The sequence below is a fragment of the Spermophilus citellus genome (genome assembly GCF_964194105.1).
Source record: "Spermophilus citellus genome assembly, chromosome: 2".
NCBI classification, from domain to species: Eukaryota; Metazoa; Chordata; class Mammalia; order Rodentia; family Sciuridae; genus Spermophilus; species Spermophilus citellus.
The window spans coordinates 182,424,236-182,442,734 of record NC_138183.1 but is presented as its reverse complement, the minus strand read 5'-3'; the positions used below and the strand labels follow the sequence as shown (position 1 = coordinate 182,442,734).

The following is an 18,499-nucleotide window of genomic DNA, read 5'->3' as shown; positions in this document are numbered from 1 at the left end:
CTCCTTCCCCTTGAGAGACTCCAAATGTATTCATACGTCTTTTTTTATATATATATAAGGAAGTGAGTTAAAGAGTCAGAACTCTAGGACAGAAACCCACTGGAAGGGGTTTTTAACAGTTTCCCTTTATTTTCTATCTGCGGTAACATTAAATAATAACCAGATACTATTTGTACTGATTTTTTAACATACTGAAAACATCTTTTATCTCATCTTAGGAGAAGTTACAAAATGGCTTTGTGAACACAACCTGGTCTCTAATTTATTCCCATGGTTTATAGGGAGGACATCCAGTTATAACTGTTTCTCTTTCTTTGGGATCAACCAGAGGCCGTCTTTCTTCTCTTTAACACATGTTTATAAGGAGACCAATATTGAAGAATTCTCATAATCTAGTGACAGATATAAACTGAACATCCCATGCCTTTGTTCTCTTTTATTTGTTAAAACTTAATAAATAATCTAATGCACTGGAACAGCCAGACTTGCTGTACCATGCTCTGCTGATGACAGATTACTCATTCCATGTGTTCCAATATAAGAGAACTTTTGTCATGTGACAAGTAGCTGAGCCACCTCCTCTCACCATCTAAAGAAGGATTGTCCAGGGATTTTCTTGCAGCATCTTTTATTTCTCATTCCATCTATTTTCTAAGGATATAGTAAGCACATAGTCAATTAATGGTTTTTAACAATTGAACTTTTAGAAATAATCTGAATAATAATGTTTTTTCTTCCTTTACACTTGTTTTTATACAATGAATATGGTTATAGATATAGAAATAGGTATGGATTAGTTGTGGGTAGAAAAAATTGATTATATATAGGGTTTTTTAAAAAGTAAAGTATATTTGGTTGGTTGATTTGGGGATTTGTGTTTTCATTATTGATCAAGCAGTTAGAATATTTAAGGTGAGAAGAAAATATGATAATTAATTTCTGCTTGGCTCCTTCAACAAACTCTGAACCTCTTAAAGACTGTATTTTATAATTCTTTGTATCTCTTGTGCCTAGCACAGCTACTATATAGTCTAAGCTCAGAGCTTCTTTCTTGAGTAAATATTATTGAAGCTTGTTTGAGAGCAAAATCACAATCATGAAAACAAAGATATTATTTTTACCTATCTGTATGGGAAAAAAATTTTAAAGTGCTAATCCTCAATGGCAAAATGCTTACCAAGAAACAGGCATGATTTTACCCACTGGTGAATGTAGATAGTTTAATTATTGCCAAAACATTGGCAATGATAGCAATAACTATAAAACAAACCTGTCCTTTGATCAGGTAACTCCATGTATGTTGGAATGTTCTTCCAAGAATATGAGGTTGTGAACCTCTGACTTTTTGTGAAAGGCTGATACTGTCAAAGCTAATTCTGTAAAGTGATCATCTCTAAGAATGAATACTTTTATTTTCTCCTTTATAGTTGTTTCCCCTCACTTTTCTACAATGAAAATGGATGGATATAGATATAGGAACAGATTTGGGTATAGTTATAGGTTTAAAATATTGGATTTTTTTGAAATTCAAATTCATTTGTTTTCCTTCCCGAAATTTTCAAAGAAATTTCATGGAGGAAAAAAGTTGACACATAACTAACATTTTAATAACACAGGGAGGGAAGGGATAAGGTGACACATTTTATTATCAATGATTTATTATCATTGTACCTCAGAATAGTGCTGTATCCTTTTCAAACCAATTTAATATATATTGGTTTATCATCCCACTTGATTCAGCAGTTATAGTGATAAGTGGGATACTAGGGTGCTGATGAGAGAGATATGAGAAGGAAAATTTAAGATCAAATTCCATAAGGTAGCTAAGAATATGGAGTTCTGATGTTTAAGCCTACATGCTTCCTGGTAAATCCATCTCTTCCTGGGAAAGTCGAAGTGGATTCCAGAGAGATCTGGCTCAGTTAGTCCTGCAATAATTAGCAGTAATTAGAATAAGTAAAAATATATATTAAAATAAGTAAATAAGAAATAAAAATTGGCTTTTACTTAAGGCATATTTCTTACAGTTGTGTGGAACCTAGTATTATAGTAGTTCCTTCCACTTACTATCCTTTTCATGTCCTGATAATTTTCCCCATAGTATGGATCACAATGTATAAATAATGCAGTTTTATACTTACTTTTTTATTATGTAGTAGACTGTACTCCCTGAGGGCAAGGATCAGGAAGTTTGTGTTAAAAACTATCTCTAACACCCAAAGCAATGCTGGGCACTGGAGGCAGCTCACAGAATCTGTTGCACAGACGACTGCATGAAAAGGAGCATTGGTCAACATAAATTGTAAAAATCTGAAACTCAAAGGAACCACCAAGCTCATCTCCTTTAATCTTGCTTACAAAAGAGCAGCCAAGGCCTAAATAGGTTAAGTTTCCTTTGTCAGTTATTGGGAAACCAGGACTAAATCCAAGTTTCACAGTATTATCAAATGCAGTTTTTTGCCACTAAAGGATTTATTGTTTGGGTTTTATATTTCATTTTCTTATCACTTAGAAGAAAGGAAACTTATTTTTCTCTCTGCTAAGTATACAATGTCACAATATAAATGATACTTTAGAGAGAAGATTGACAGGATGTCATATTTAGAATCAACAGGAATTTATAAGTACTTTATTCTAGAAACATTCACACATGATTTCTTACTTTAATCATCACAATAATATGTGGAACTGGGTATTGCCACCATCATTTAACAGCTTGGAAATTTAGGCCCCGAGACTCTGAGAGATTTTCCTGTGATCAAGAAAGGACAAGATATAAAACCAGAACACCTCATTCTTTAACCACGGATCTGTCCACCTCACCAGAGGAGCTCTGGTTTTGCTTTTGTTTTGCTTTGAATGGAGGCAAGGATCTTAGGTGAAGCTATTTGTGTTGCCTTATTATGGTCTCAGATTTAAAGTTATGATTTACTAGATAATAATGATGTAGAGATGTACTAGCACTTCAGATAGCCTGTACTAAAGTCTTCCTGCTCATTTCTCTTTCTTATTCATACCTAAGAAATATTCAACAAACACTTTTTGGGGTTTTAAAGAAATGTCTTTGTTCAGGAAAGAAGCTTTTATTATTTGTAGACAAGATAGAGCACTATTGAAGTTGATCCAATAGGCACTCCTAAATTACCTTAGTATTTCAAGATGTGCTTGCCCCGAAGTATCTTTGTTTTGTCATTTTTGTCTCAATGTTTTAGAAATTCTAGAAAGCATATTTTCTGTGCCCTATCCTATATTTTCTTTGAGCTGAATTATTTATAGATAATTAGAAAGTATAGAAATTACATCCATAAAGCTGGGCATGGTGGCACACACCTGTAACGCCAGCAGCTAGGGAGGCTGAAACAGGAGAATCAGAGTTCAAAGCTAGGCACTAAGCAACTCCGTCAGACCCTGTCTCTAAATAAAATACAAAATAGGTCTGGGGTTGTGGCTTAGTGGTCAAGTGCCCCTGAGTTCAATCCCTAGTATCCAAAACAACAACAACAACAAAATTAGATTCATGAAATATGACCAGTAATTAATTCTTTAAAAAAAAACCTTGAAATTAAAGAATTAAATAGATTCAAAATCCAAAATCATTTAGGAAACATTCTTTTCCCTAAATGGGTTTGTTTTTTTTTTAATACCAGGAATTGAACCCAGGGGCACTTTACTACTGAGCTACATCCCCAGTCCTTTTTATTTTTTAATTTGAGGCAGGGCCTTGCTAAATTACTTGGGGCTTTGCTAAATTGCTGGGACTGGCGTCAAGGTTGTGATCTTCCTGCCTCAGCCTGGATGTCACTGGGATTACAGGCATATGCCACTGCACCCAGCCCTAGGTGGGCATTTGTAATAAATTTAATAATTTACTCAAATTCAAATAGTTTAGTTTAATTTTAAAATTATTCATTACTTTTTCCTAAGGTAAATACTTATAACACAACTTATTTTTGTTTATTATCAGCTGTCAAATAAAGGAAAATGCAGTAGAAAGACTCATGTTTCAAATAAAGAAGCTTAGGGAAAAGAACCAGAAGTATCATGAAAGGGTGAGTATAAAACTTAGAACTAGCTTCATGTAGTTATTAAAAAATGTACATGCATGCCATGAAAAATTGTGAATTATGGTGAAATACATCCTAGGAAATTATCTTCTTCAAAGCTTGTAATTGATTTATAATTCACGTAAGTTCTTTGTATATGTGAGAGAAGAGGGTTCCTATTGTATTGATTATAATGTTAGCTTAATAATGTCATTTTGATCATAAGGACAATAGTTTAAAATTTTAAAGCTTTGAAAGCACATTTTACCTTTTGACTTCTTATTTAATCAAACTATAAACAGTGTTTCTCTATTTGCAATATCTGAATCTTCTAGATTTTTAGTGTTTATGTTTTATATATAAATACCCTTTTAAAAGTATGATCTTGATTGTTAAAATGACTAATTGGACATTTAAGGTGGCACATTTTATAAAATCAGATTAAAATGAGTATCAAAGGGGTTTGAGATACGTTTATCAGGACTAAAGATCAACAGAAATAAGATTTGGAAGTAGCAAATTATAACTAGCACAACTTACTCCTCAAAGTATCTCATGAATGAGGAAATACTAAGGGTATTTGCATATTTATTTTTTATAGGAGTGAAACTTCCACAGTTAACTGTTTTATTTGGCTTTTCTTTACAAATGCTATATCTTCAAACTTTAATGCAACCTGAAGTCAGAGATAGAAACCTGAGCTTGCATTGTGACTGTACAACTTACTGGTGATATCTTTTTAGCCAAAGTTGCTATGAACCTCAATTTCCCTCTTACAAAACAGGGATTCCTCTTTCTCCCACTGGGTTAATTTTTTTCATTCATTCAGCAAATGTTTATTGGACAAGTCCTGGTGGTGATACAGCTATGTCTCTAATACTGTCACAATTCTCTAGGATCTGTATCTTTTGGGAGAGGGAAGGTAAAAGTGATTGAACCCAGGGGTGCTTAATCACTGAGCAACATCCCAGCCCTTTTATTCTATTTAGAAGCAGGGTCTCACTGATTTGCTTAGGGCCTCACTAAGTTGCTGAGGCTGGCTTTGAACTCATGCTCCTGCTGCCTCAGCCTTCAAAGCTGCTGGGATTATAGGCATGCACCACCACATCTGGCAAGGATCAGTATTTCTAATAGGGACTAAAACAGAAACAGGTCTATGGCTAAAGGTGGAGAGGAAAAATCTGGTCTGGGTGCTTGGATACAGGTTCCATATATGAGATCCAAAGCACAAAGAGGAGAGAGCTTCCATCAAGAGATCGATGCACATCCTCTAGTGCTCAGCAATGGGGCTCCAAGGACAGGACTAGGTTATGGAAAGTACAACAGATCAGGACGGAGTCATCTCTTTGCCCATTAGCCCATCATTTAGAGGGTTAAACAGATGAAGTTCTTGTTTCCAAGATGATTAGCATAAGAATGAGACTGACCAAAGTGTGCACATTAGAATACCCATCAGGGAGGAGTAATGAAGGGACAGACTCTAGCTCCAACTGCATGTATCTGAACGTCAACATTTCTTTCCACTTCTGTGGCTGATGCCCCAATCTAAGACACCATCATCTCTTGCCCATCCTTCCCCCTCTAGTACAATTTCCACATGCAACCAGAATTACCCTGTAAACCTTCCTATGCTTAAAACCCTTGAGTGACTTCCAATGAAAAATAAAATCTATCAACCTTACTAAAAATCTTCAGGTCCCTGGAAAAACCTGACCCCTGCTCACCTCTAAACTTATCTCCAGCTGATTCACCCTTTGCTCATGATTGCTCCTTTTAAATTTTGGAAAAGCAATCTCTCTCTTTTTTCTTTTCTTTTTTTTTTTTTTTTTTTTGGTACTCCATTTTCTTTCCTCAGCAAACTTTCTTTCTCTTTTGTTTCCTTTTTTGTTGTAGTGTTTATGACTCTTCAAAAGAAATAACATTAGCAATTTAAATCATTTTGTAGTACATGTTCTTTTATTTTTCTTGGTAGATTTCATCCCTCAGATTTTATATATATATACACATACATACATACATACATTACATACATACATACTGGGTATTGAACTCAGAGGTGCTTGATCATTGAGCCACATACTCACCCTATTTTGTATTTTATTTAGAGACAGGGTCTCACTGAGTTGCTTAGTGCCTTGCTTTTTGCTGAGGCTGGCTTTGAACTCTTGATTCTCCTGTCTCAGCCTCCCGAGCTGCTGGAATTACAGACATGCACCACTGCGCTTGGCATGTAATGCTTTTAATTTACAAATGAAAAAAATCACAGGCCTGAAAAGGATGGTCATTGTGTTTAAATTTTGATTTAAGAGAACTGGATTCACTTGGAGACTTTTGTGCCAAGTGTGGAAAATAAAAGACAAATTTATTTGTATGTATACGTATTTTATGAATTTTAGATAGTGGGTTTTTTTTTCCTTCTTTCTCTTTCTTGGTGCTGGAGATGGAACCCAGGGCCCTGCCCATGTTTAGCACTGCCCTATCACTGAGTTCTTCCTCTAGCTCCTGTGTATTGGTTTCTTAATTAGCACTGGCTTTGGAAAATGTTGGTGTATATATCTGGTAATTTTTTTTAAAGCTGGAATTGAATTCAGAGGCCATTGTGACTTTATTAAGTAAAATCAGATATGCTTACTTAGTTTTCAAAACATATATGATAGAGGAATTTTCTACTTGTACAAAAATAAGTGAAAAATTCCATATTTGGAAAAGTATTAGCAGTGTAGTAGTTTGGCAAGGGATATTTCCATTGCTATCATTTATATTTGCTACAAATATTTCATTTTAAAATAACCTTATGTCGACTCAAAGTAATTCAGTTTAGTTTTAATTTAAAAACATGAATATTTCATTCAAGAAAAATGGAGTATCTGAAAATTGGTTAAAGAGTAATACTTTGTGTATTTTTCATTGTTAATGTGATTGATTCACCTAGTTTTCTATACCATATTACAAACCTGTAGTTCAGTATCACAACTAGAATATTGAATATTGATATTCTAAAAATATAGAGTTTATTTAGACATAAAGAAAAGTGAAATTATGTCATTTGCTGGATAATGGATGGAATTACAGACCTTTATGTTAAATGAAGTAAGTCAAACTCAGAAGGTCAAGGGTCATATATTTTTTCTCATATGCAGAAGTTAGAGAGGAAAAAGGAAAAGAAAGGTAGAGATGGATATCATGGAAATCAAGGGGAGATTTAACAACAAATTACATCATTATATACAATTATGTACAATATAATGCACCAATAAAAATGTGGGGAAAAAACGTTCCATCACCAGGAGTGTTCCTTATGCTGCCCTTGTATAGCCATTCCTTCCACTTCCACTTCTACTCCCTCATTAACCCCTGGCAACCATTAATCTATTCTCTATTTTTACTTTTTAATTTCAAGAAAATCATACAAATGGAATCATTGAGATTGGCTTTTTCATTCATCACAATTCTCTGGAGATTTACCCAAGTGGTTTTGTGTATCATGGTTTATTCCTTTTGATTGCTGACTAGTCTTCCATAATATGCATGATTCACAGTTTGCTTAACCACTCAACTGGAGGTTATTGGAGCTGTTTTCAGATTGGCTATTACACATAAAGCCAATAAAAACATTCATGTGCAGATATTTATGTGAACATAAGCCCTCATTTCTTTAGTTTAAATGCCCAGGATTTACGTTGCTGGTTAGGATGATAGTACATGTTGCTTTTTTAAGTAACTGCCAAACTTTTTCAGAATGACTGTACCATTAGACATCCCAGTAGCAATATACCAATGAACCAGTTTCTCCTCATCCTTACCAGAATTTAATGATGTCATATGTATTTTAGCCATTCTGATAGGTGGGTAGTGAAATCTCATTGAGGGTTTAATTTCTGTTTGCATAATAGATAAAGATATTGAACATCTTTTCACATGCTTATTCACTAACCATATGTTTTCTTTGGTGATATTTATTTTCACATCCTTTTTAAAAATATTTTTGGTTGTAGATGAACACAGTACCTTTATTTATTTATTTATTTATTTGTATATGGTGCTGAGGATCAATCCCAGTGCCTCACACATGCTAGGTAAACGCTCTACCACTTAGCTACATTCTCAGCCCCTATTTTCATGTCTTTTGCCAATTTTATAATTAGACTTTTTCACTATAGTTTTGATAATATACACACACACTCACACACAAATAATAATGTATTGTTTGTGTATTTGTGTTTGTGTGTGTGTCTGTGTGTGTGAGAGAGAAAGAGAAAGAGAGGAAGAGAGAATAGAGGGTCTTCTAAATACCAGTGCCTTGTTAGATATGTTACTCAAAAATATTTTTTTCTTTCTATATTTCCCCTCTCCCCACAACTGGGGATTGAACCCAGGGCTTTGCACATGCTAGGGAATTGCTTTCTAATGACCTACAAACCCAACCCCTGCAAATATTTTCTCTCAGACTATAGCTTGTCTTTTATCCTTATGAAAGAGTAAAAAAATAAGGCCTAATTGATCAGTATTTCTTTTTATGGATCATGCTTTTGGTGTCAAGTTTAAAAACCCTTTGCCTAGCTCTAGATCCCCCAAATTTTCTCCTATGTTTTATTCTAAAGTTTTTATAGTTTCACCTTTTACATTTAAGTCACAGTCCACTTTGAGTTTGTTTTGCATAAGGTGTAAAACTGAAATCAAAGTATTTGGTTTTCTGTTGCGTTTTTCTTTTTGCCTAAAGATTTCCAATTGTTCCAGTACTATTGATTGATAAAGCTATATTTCCTCCACTGAACTGCTCATACATCTTTGTCAAAAATCAGTTTGAGCCAGGTGCAGTGGTGCGTGTCTGTAATCACCAGTGGCTCAAGAGGCTGACACAGGAGCATCACAAGTTCAAGACCAGCATCAACCACTTAGAGAGGTCATAAGCAACTTAGTGAGACTCTGTCTCAAAATAAAAAATAGAGCTGAGGATATGGCTCATTGGTTAAGCTCCCCTGGGTTCAATTCCTGACATAAAAACAAACAAACAAAAAGAACCACAGAAAAACAAACCAGTTTGGAACTGAATAAACATTTCTCCAAAGAAGATATACGAATGGGTAATAAGGACATGAAAGATGCTCAACATAATTATTAGGAACATATAAATCAAAACTACAATGAGATTCTACTTCATAACATCTAGCATAAAAATTGGGATCCCATATGTCCCTGAGGTTCTTTTCTTTCTTTTTTTTTCTATTTTCTCTCTGTTGTTCAGATTTTGTTATTTCTATTGTTGTAAGTTCCCTTTCACTGATTCTTTCCTCTGTCTCCTCCATTCTGTTTCAGTTATTATATTTTTCAGTTCTAAAAATTTCATTTGGTTCTTCTTTGTATATTCTGGTTTGGGGGCTGAGACTTTCCATATTTTAATTTGTTCCAAGAATGTTCACCATTGCTTATGGAAACATTTTTATCATAACCACTTTAAATCTTTGCAAATAATCCTGACATATTAGTCACTTTGGCTTTGGCATCTATTGATTATCTTTCTTATTTGATTTGAGATCTTCTTGGTACTTGGTATGAGTGATTTATTGAAACTTCAACATTTTTATATTATGTTACGAGGTTCCAGATCTTATTTACAACCTTCTATTTTATTTTATTTTTTTCTTTTATTGATTTTTATTTTTTTAAGAAGTGGAATGTATTACAATTCTTATTACACATATAGAGCATAATTTTTCATATCTTTGGATATAAAGTATGTTATGCCAATTCATGCCTTTATACATGTACTTTGGGGTATTTTTGCATTTCAATTCTTATTACACATATATACCATAATTTTTCATATCTCTGTATATAAAGTATGTTGACACCCAATTCAAGGCTTCATACATGTACTTTGTATAATAATGATGTCCATCACATTCCACCATCCTTGCTAATCCCCTGCCCCCTCCATTTCCCTCCCACCCCTCTTCTTTATCTAGAACTCATCCAATCCTCCCATGCTCTCCCTCCCTAACCCATTATGAGTCAGCCTCCTTATATCAGAGAAAACATTTGGCATTTGTTTTTTGGCGGGGAGGGATTACAACCTTCTATTTTATTTGGCTCTTACTGACATCATTCTGGCAAGGAAAGTGTGGAAATGCCTGATTATTGACTGGTGGAAGTAGTGTAGGTTCCCTACATGGCCTTAATTAACACCTGAAGTGGAGGAACTTCTCTTTATTGCTGGACAGAGATGGAAGACTCATGTATTTGGGGGTTCTAATGTTGGGGTATGTATTAGTTTCCTTGGGCTGTCATAAACGGATTGTCACAAATTGTGTACCTTAAAACAACAGAAATTTATTCTCTCACAGTTAAAACCAGAACTTCAAAACCAGTATGCTGACATACTGGAAGGAAGGTTGGTTCCTTCTGAAAACTCACAGGCAGAAATCATTCCATCCCCTAATTTCTGGTATTTCCCCAAATCTTGACATTACTTAGTAAACAGTAAATCCGATCTCTGCCTGCATCTTCACATTACCTTTTTCTCTATGAGTATCTGTGTTTTTTCATGCTGCCTTTTTAAAAAATATATATATATATTTTGGGGGTCTTAAAAATACAGAATCATGGTGTTGGCAAATAGGGATAGTTTGAGGTTCTTTTATATTCATGTCCCTTTAATTTCTTTATTCTAATAGCTCTGGCTAGAGTTTCAAGTGTGATGTTGAATAAAAATAGTGAAAGAGAGCATCCTTGTCTTGTTCCAGTTCTTAGAGGGAATGCTTTCAATTTTCTCCATTTAGAATGATATTGGCCTTGGATTTAGCATATATAGCTTTTACAATGTTGAGGTATGTTTCTACTATCCCTAGTTGTTCTAATATTTTGAATATGAAGTGGTGCTGTATTTTGTCAAATGCTTTTTCTGCATCTATTGAGGTGATCATATGATTCTGTCTTTAAGTCTGTTAATATGATGAATTATGTTTATTGTTTTCTTTCCTTGATTTATCTTAGTCTGGTTTTGGCATCAGGGTGATACTACTCTCATAGAATGATTTTAGAAGGGTTTCCTCCTTTTCTATTTAATGGAATACTTTGAGGAGTATTAGTGTTAGTTCTTCTTTGAAGGTCTTGTAGAACTTGGATGAGAATCTGTCTGGTCCTGGGCTTTTCTTTACTGGTAGGCTTTTGATGGTGTCTTGTATTTCATTGCTTGAAATTGATTGTTTCAGTTGTGTGTGTCCTCCTGACTCAGTTTGAGTAGGTCATATGTTTCTAGAAATTCATCAATATCTCCCAGGTTTTCTATTTTATTGGAACATAAATTATAAATAGTTTCTAATTATCTTCTGAATTTCAGGAGTATTCATTGTGATATTTCTTTTTTCATCACGAATTTTAGTAAATTGAGTTTTTGCCTAGGGGTTTATCAATATTTTGCTGAGAATATTCTATAGTGAAGGCTTTCTAGTTGTGAATTCTTTTAACTTGTTTATCATGGAAGGTTTTTATTTCATCTTCAAATCTGAAGCTTAATTTTGCGGGTATAGAATTCTTGGTTGGCATCCATTTTCTTTCTTGGAATATATTATTCCAAGATATCCTTGATTTGAGGATCTGGGTTGAGAAATCATCAGAGATCTGAATTGGTTTCCCCTTAAATATAATCTGACATTTTTCTCTGGCAGCCTTTAAAATTCTATTCTTATTCTGTATGTTTAGGCATTTTTTTAAATAATGTGACTTGGTGTGGGTCTGTTGAAATTTTGTACATTTGGGATCCTGTAAGTCTCCTGTATTTAATTTTCAACTTCATTCTTCATGGTAAATTTTCTAATATTATATCAGTTAAAAGATTATGCATTCCTTTGGCTTATATCTCTGCACCTTCACCTATCCCGATAAATCTTAAATTTGGTCTTTTCATATTCATGTTCATGCTCATGTTATCTTAACATATTCTCTCCATGGTCAACTTTATTTTCAAGATTATATATTTTGTCTTCATTGTCTGAAGTTCTGTCTTCCAAGTGGACTAGTCTGTTGGTGATGCTTTCCATTGAATTTTAAATTTGGTTTATTAATTTTTTCATTTTGAGGATTTCTGTTTGATTTCTTTTCATAATCTCTATTTCTTTATTGAAGTGATCTTTCATCTCCTGAGTTTTATCTGATTTCACTCCTTAAATCATCCTTTACCTTGTAGATCAGTTTAACTATATATTTTATAAACACCTTTTTTGACATTCCTTCCACTGTGGTGTCAATGGATTCTATTATTGGCACATCTTGGTTTGTTTGGGATAATTTTTTCCCTTATTTTTTCATACTGTTTTTGTGTCTACCCATCTGTCACTGTGGATCTGAGACAGTACAGTTTCTGTCCTGTAGATTTATAGTGTCCTTGAAGGTTTACAGTACCTTGCCTTTAAGGGGAGACAAATAATAACACCAACCAATGCAAACAATATTTAGCCTTAAACTAAATAGCTCCTATTAAGATGTCTACAGTTTTGACACAATAAACAAAAATTACGTGTTCAGTTATTGCCTATAATAAAAATGGCAAGTTTTCAAAAGTGTTTACAATTTCAAGTGGTGAACAAAGAGAGAACAGAAGTGGTGCAGGTTGTGATGTTCATGAGGAAGGAGAAGATAGAAGTAAAAAATCACAGAAAGAATGAAAGAGGGAATTATAGAAGCTGACTGTTAGAAGGGGAAAAGAGAGAAATAGAATCAAGGGAAACAGATAATTGAGAGTGATAGACCCAACCTGATCTTTCTTAAAATTGGGCATCTCGCCATAAAACCATGAAAAGATAATTTCGGCTTTACTATAAATTACTGCAAATTCTGAACCTACTTGGAATGCCTACCCGTGCCCTGAACTCACCCATGTCCGGTTTTCCCTGACCAGATAACAACCCTTTCCTAAACCTTAGTGATGCCTCATAAATTCTGGCCTTCCCTGGCCGGATAATGACCCTCTCTGAGTCTCTAAGATCTCCATAAATTCTGATGCCGGGGCCAGCAAAAATGTAAACTTGTGTTATGCTCCTCAGAGTGTTGTTATCTGTAACCCCCCTTTGTGTAACTTTTTGGGCTATAAAACTGGGCCACAAAGAAGCCTCGGGGCTGTCTTGTTCCCGCCGTTTTGGGAGGGAGAGGCAGCCCGGCCGGTCGAAATAATAAGCTTGCTTTAATTTGATTTTAATTGGAGTCAGTGGTCTTTTCTTGCGTCCTGGTCTAACAAGAGGAGAATATATATATTCTCCTCTCAATTATCTGTTATATATATATATATATATATATATATATATATATATATATTTAAATTATATATATATATATATTTAAATTATATATATATATATATATATTAAATTATATATATATATATAAAATTTAAAAATTAAAATAGAAAGAAGAAAGTGTCAATAAAATAATAAAAAACAAAACTGAAATATATTATTCAGATATCCCAGTACTCAAATGAACTGATGTATGGAAAATAACTGGTTTCAAAAACGGTAGAAATGTGAGAAAAAAAGAAAAAGAAAAGGGGAAAAAAGGATCTCAGTGAAAAATTGAGCAATTGTTTCTGCTGGAGTTCAAAAATTTCTCAGCTTTCCTTCTCAGCAGTTATTTGGAGTTTGATGCTTGCTCCTACCCTCAAACTCCTGGAGTTCTGGTGTAGGCTTGGTATGCTCCAGCTTCTTTGCTGAATGTCAGTTGGTCTGGATGTTTTAAGTCAGCATACCTTCATGGACCAGTAGGTGCATGCCGGAACACTTCACCCCAGGAATCTCCTTTGGGTTCACTCATGTGGTGTAGGAACCTGTTCTTAGCCCACTAAATCACTTGCAGACCCCACAATTCCTGTTTCTTTGATTCAGTCTCCAAATTCAATCTCTCCTGCCCCCGTGCTTCTCTCTCAGCTGGTCCTGAGGGCTGGGGCTGAGCCTGCAGGCCAGTCCTGAAGCTCTGTGCTGGACCAGGTAAGTCTGGTGGCTAAGCAGCATGTGGGGTGTTGAAGCCCAACCATGTCAGGGGCCCACTGTTCTCTGTTGGATGGGTCAGGGCCACGCACCAGGATTCAAAACTGCAAACAATGGGCCAGGTTGGGAGCCACAGAGGGGTTGGGGGACTGGGGAGTCAGAGGACTCTGTTGGATGCTGGACTCATGCTGGACCTAGCAGGACCTGGGACCAGGGGATTCTGGGGAGGGAGTCGGAGACAAGGCTGGTGCCATTGCTGGCCTGGGTGAGCCCCAGGGATCAATGGGTGCCAGACCAGCTGGCTAGGGAGCTGAGAACAAAATGCCCTCACACCCTTTTCCAACCTTCCAACTCTGGGACCCACTGTCCCATCTGTCCCTGTGAGCCTCAGGATTCACAGGGCTGAGGAGACCCCAACTCTTTCCAGCCTCTCTAACCTGTGTTCATCCAGGCAAGATTCTCCCAGTTTCTAATGTTCCACAGCAACCTAGCTGCAAACTGGGATCTAGGTTTTCAGATTCTGTAGGCTCTGCCATGCTGTAGTCCCATGGCTCCTGGATGGGCTCTCAGAGGACAACTGATAGACTCCAGTGGAGAGGTTTTGATTATATCAGATTAATGAGTCAAATAGTCTCTAGTTGGGCTAGGGCAGACTGCCCCTCCAGGTTTTTCAATCTAAGCTCCAGGGGGTTGTGGTATTCCCACTGTTTGAGTTCTGCGTAGCCAAGCCAAGGGAAATGCTGCCTCACTCTAATCCGCCATCTTTGAGCCCCACTTTATGCTGCCTTTTAACAGTATTATTGCCTACCCAAATCTAGTATGATTGTCTCTTAGCTGCTTATATTTGCCAAGACTTTTTCCAATAGAGTCACATTCTGAAGTTCTGAGTTGGCATGAATTTGCGGGGTACCTACCTCAGGACATAAGGGTTTCTCGTTATTACATCTTCTTGATAGTTTCACTCTTTTTTTTATTACATAAAAGCCTTTTTGTCTTCAGTAGCCTGTATTTTTCATAAAGTCTATTTTTTCTTGTTAACATAATTTCTCTAGCTCTCTTTGGGTTAAATGTTTGTATGATACAACATTTTTTCATCTTTTACACTTTCAGTCTAGCCTGGCACAGTAGCATTTACCTGTAATCCCAATGATTTGGAAGTCTGAGGCAGGAGCATTACAAATTTGAGGCCAGTCTTGGCAACTTGGTAAAGTCTTAATCAACTTAGTGAGAACCTATCATAATTTTTTTAAAAGGTCTAAGGATATAACTCAGTGGTTAAGCACCCCAAGATTCAATGCTTAGTACCAAACACACACACAAAAAAAAACAATAAATTAGAGTGGGGGAGAATTACAAAAATACATTTATTCTGTTTTTTTTTTTTATATTTGCCTATGTAGTTACTTTTATTGGTGTTCTTATTTTTTCCTCATGGATTAAAATGACTGTCTAGTATTCTTCACGATGAAGTGAATGACTCACTTTACTAGATTTAAAAATTTTTTTTAGTTGTACATGGACATAATTCCTTTATTATATTTATTTATTTTTTAATGTGGTGCTGAGGATTGAACCCAGTGCCTCACACATGCTAGGCAAGCACTGTACTACTAAGCTACAACCTCAGACCTTCACTTTACTAATTATTGTAGGGCAAGTTTGCCTATGATTTTCTCAGGTTTTATGTACCTGCATATACATAGTAAGATAGCAAGGGCAAGAATAAACTTTAAGTTGATTAAATAAGCAACTTAGAAACATGGATGGGCTATCCACAGGAAGAACTGGTCCATATTTCAAGTGTGAAATTTTTGAATGATGAGCAACTTTCACTCTAAATAAAAGAGGATTGGTATCATTCATGAGAAAAATCAAAGAATAATATAAATTTTATAAGTACAATACTACCTTTCTGTTTATTCATTGATATAGTCCTAGTGCCCAGCATACTACTTGGCATGTGGTAGATGAATAAATGAATAAAGAATACTAGAGAAGACCAGTGTTGCTGGGTGATTGAAAAAAAAAATGATTTCTGAGGGTTAGCTTTAATGTTCATGAATTCTGATAGGATGATACACTGGTAAATTAATAGCACAATGTTTAAAATGTAAAATTCTATCCAGTGGTTACTGCATTGATAGGTTTTGAGTCCTATGAAACCCATAAATCTTTAGAGATATTTTTGTATAATTTATTTGATTAAATGTTTCTCACTTTGCAAGTCTCAATGTGCGCTTCTGTTTGGGTAAAAAGATGTTAACTACTGTCAATTTTCATGACAGAATGGGCGCTTAAAGGAGGAACAGAACTGGCACATAAAGAACCTACTAAAGGAACTGGGTGAGGATAAGTCAGATGGATTACCAGTTGTAACGAGAGAGGATGTTGAAGAAGCAATGAAGGAAAAATGGAAGTTTGAAAGAGACCAGGAAAAAAACTTGAGAGGTGATTTAAGAACTTAAGAGAATTTTCATGGAAATGTTAGTTATTTCTTGAATGTACTAATGCTTTTGTCTTTCAATATATTCAAAAGAATATATTTCACATGACATCATTCCCACCACAACCACAAACACATGGAGGTAAATGAGCAGGCGAGGGAAATAACAAAGTAGGCAGAGGTACTGAAGCCAAGTGAGGAGGAAGAATAAGGGCAGTGATCAAAAATGAAGATGGATGAAATCTGACTCTTAGCACTGAACAGCATCTGTGAGAGACCACTCTGAATTTCTTTTCACAGTGTGGATTTTTCTTTCTTTTGTGACATTCTATTGTTTGGTGAGTTCATTGGCTTTAGATTGGTAATGATAAGATGAATATAACAAAGGAATACCCACTCCCAATGTCTCTAATGAAGATAAGTCCCACATTCAGATGGGGGATAGAGGCATTAGACTTAGGAAAGGGGAAGTTTGGAGGACATGGATAGAAATGATGCTAGGAATGGGAGATCAAACACCTAAGACATATTGACCTATAAAACCATGGTCCTGGGGTAAGCTGGACATGTACAGTTTTAATGCATGTATTTTCTTTATTCCTATTCCTTCATCCTAAACTTGTAGCTGAGATTTCTAAAATCACTTTTGTCAAAAACTCCATAAATATTATGTCTGCTAGGAAGCTAAAAAATATGGAAAGAAACTTATGCACTCACTATCAGAAATATCTAAAGTTGGGAGGCACAACAAGGGACTAGATCTTCCTGGATTTCTCTAGGTTTTTCAGAACACCTACTTAACCAAGCACATTGCATAAAGCAGTCACAGCACTCTAGATTTTTGTTGTTTGGAGTGAAATAACCTCCAAAGCCAAACATGAAGAAGTAAGCTCTATTTTTAGAGGTCAGAACTGTTCCATAAAACTCTCCCTTCCCAAGTCTCTTTATGGGCAGTAGTGAGGCTATGAGGTGGTAGATAGGGTATTTTGTAAGACTTATCTCCAAAAGAGGTCTGCATGTGTTTGAAAGTAATGCCTTAATATGTCCCTTGAGTTGGGATTGAGACCTCCCAAAGGACACTCAGGTCTTCTTGGTGAACTGTCTTCTAAGGGGAGAGGGCCCAGCTGAAGAGTGCCTGTTTATGGTTTGGACTGTATGTGTGTGTCATACAAGACCAGGCCAAGTTGGATAACTGAGCACAGCAGAGGGAGGGAGGACATATGTGGTTTTCCAAGGAAGAAAGCTCACAAAGGCCAAGGAAGAGAGGCAAAGTGGGAGAACAGATGTAACTGGAAAGAATTTCTGAGGCAGATGTGCCAACTAGTCCCTTACAGTTCATTTTGGTTTGAAGCAGAAGTAGCAGCTCACCTGGGAGCTTCTTAGATTCATGGAATCTCAGGCCCCACCCAGACCTACTGAATCAGTGTGCATTTTTGATAAAATCCCAGGGGGTTCATCCTGTGCACAGCAAAGTTTACAAATTACTGCTACAAGTCTTTTCTTCCAACTTTTAGCTAGGATCGTTCAGGTACAAGGATAAAAATCCAACTCAAACTAGTCTGAGCATAAAGGGAATGGTATTTTTTCATTTCATATAACCAAACCACAGAAAGGGCAGGGTGCTGCTGACCTCTATGCAGGGCCTACATGCTATCAGATCTCAGATTTTTAAAAAAATCTGTGTGTGTTTGTATATGTGTTACTAAAAGGGAAGGGAAAGGAGTTTTAAGAAAGTAAAACAATAACCACTACCTCTACCTCTTTCCAATACTTTAGTGACGGCTACTAACCTTCAACTCAGGGGCTGAATGTAGCACAGGGTTCATACAGTTGCATTCTGCCAAATGAGAGAACAGTTGCTCTCTGGGTAATAATAGTAGTACTAATTATTAAATAGCAATAACAGGCACTATTTGTTAGGAGATCTTAAAATATATAATTATATATATATATATATATATATATATGGGGAAAAAAACATGCCTAAAGTCCTTATAGAGCACTGGACCCTAGAACATCCCTCTGGTCTAACTGGA

General features: G+C 35.7%; 1 protein-coding gene across 1 annotated transcript in view; it reads left to right on the top strand.

Moving 5' to 3' along the window:
- CCDC83 (coiled-coil domain containing 83) overlaps positions 1-18,499 on the top strand; it is a 59,132-nt gene that overhangs the window by 9,178 nt on the left and 31,455 nt on the right. The window contains exons 4-5 of the mRNA XM_081281789.1: positions 3,965-4,049; positions 16,306-16,468. Coding sequence (XP_081137915.1) covers positions 3,965-4,049; positions 16,306-16,468 — 248 coding nt within the window. The remainder of the gene's footprint in view (positions 1-3,964; positions 4,050-16,305; positions 16,469-18,499) is intronic.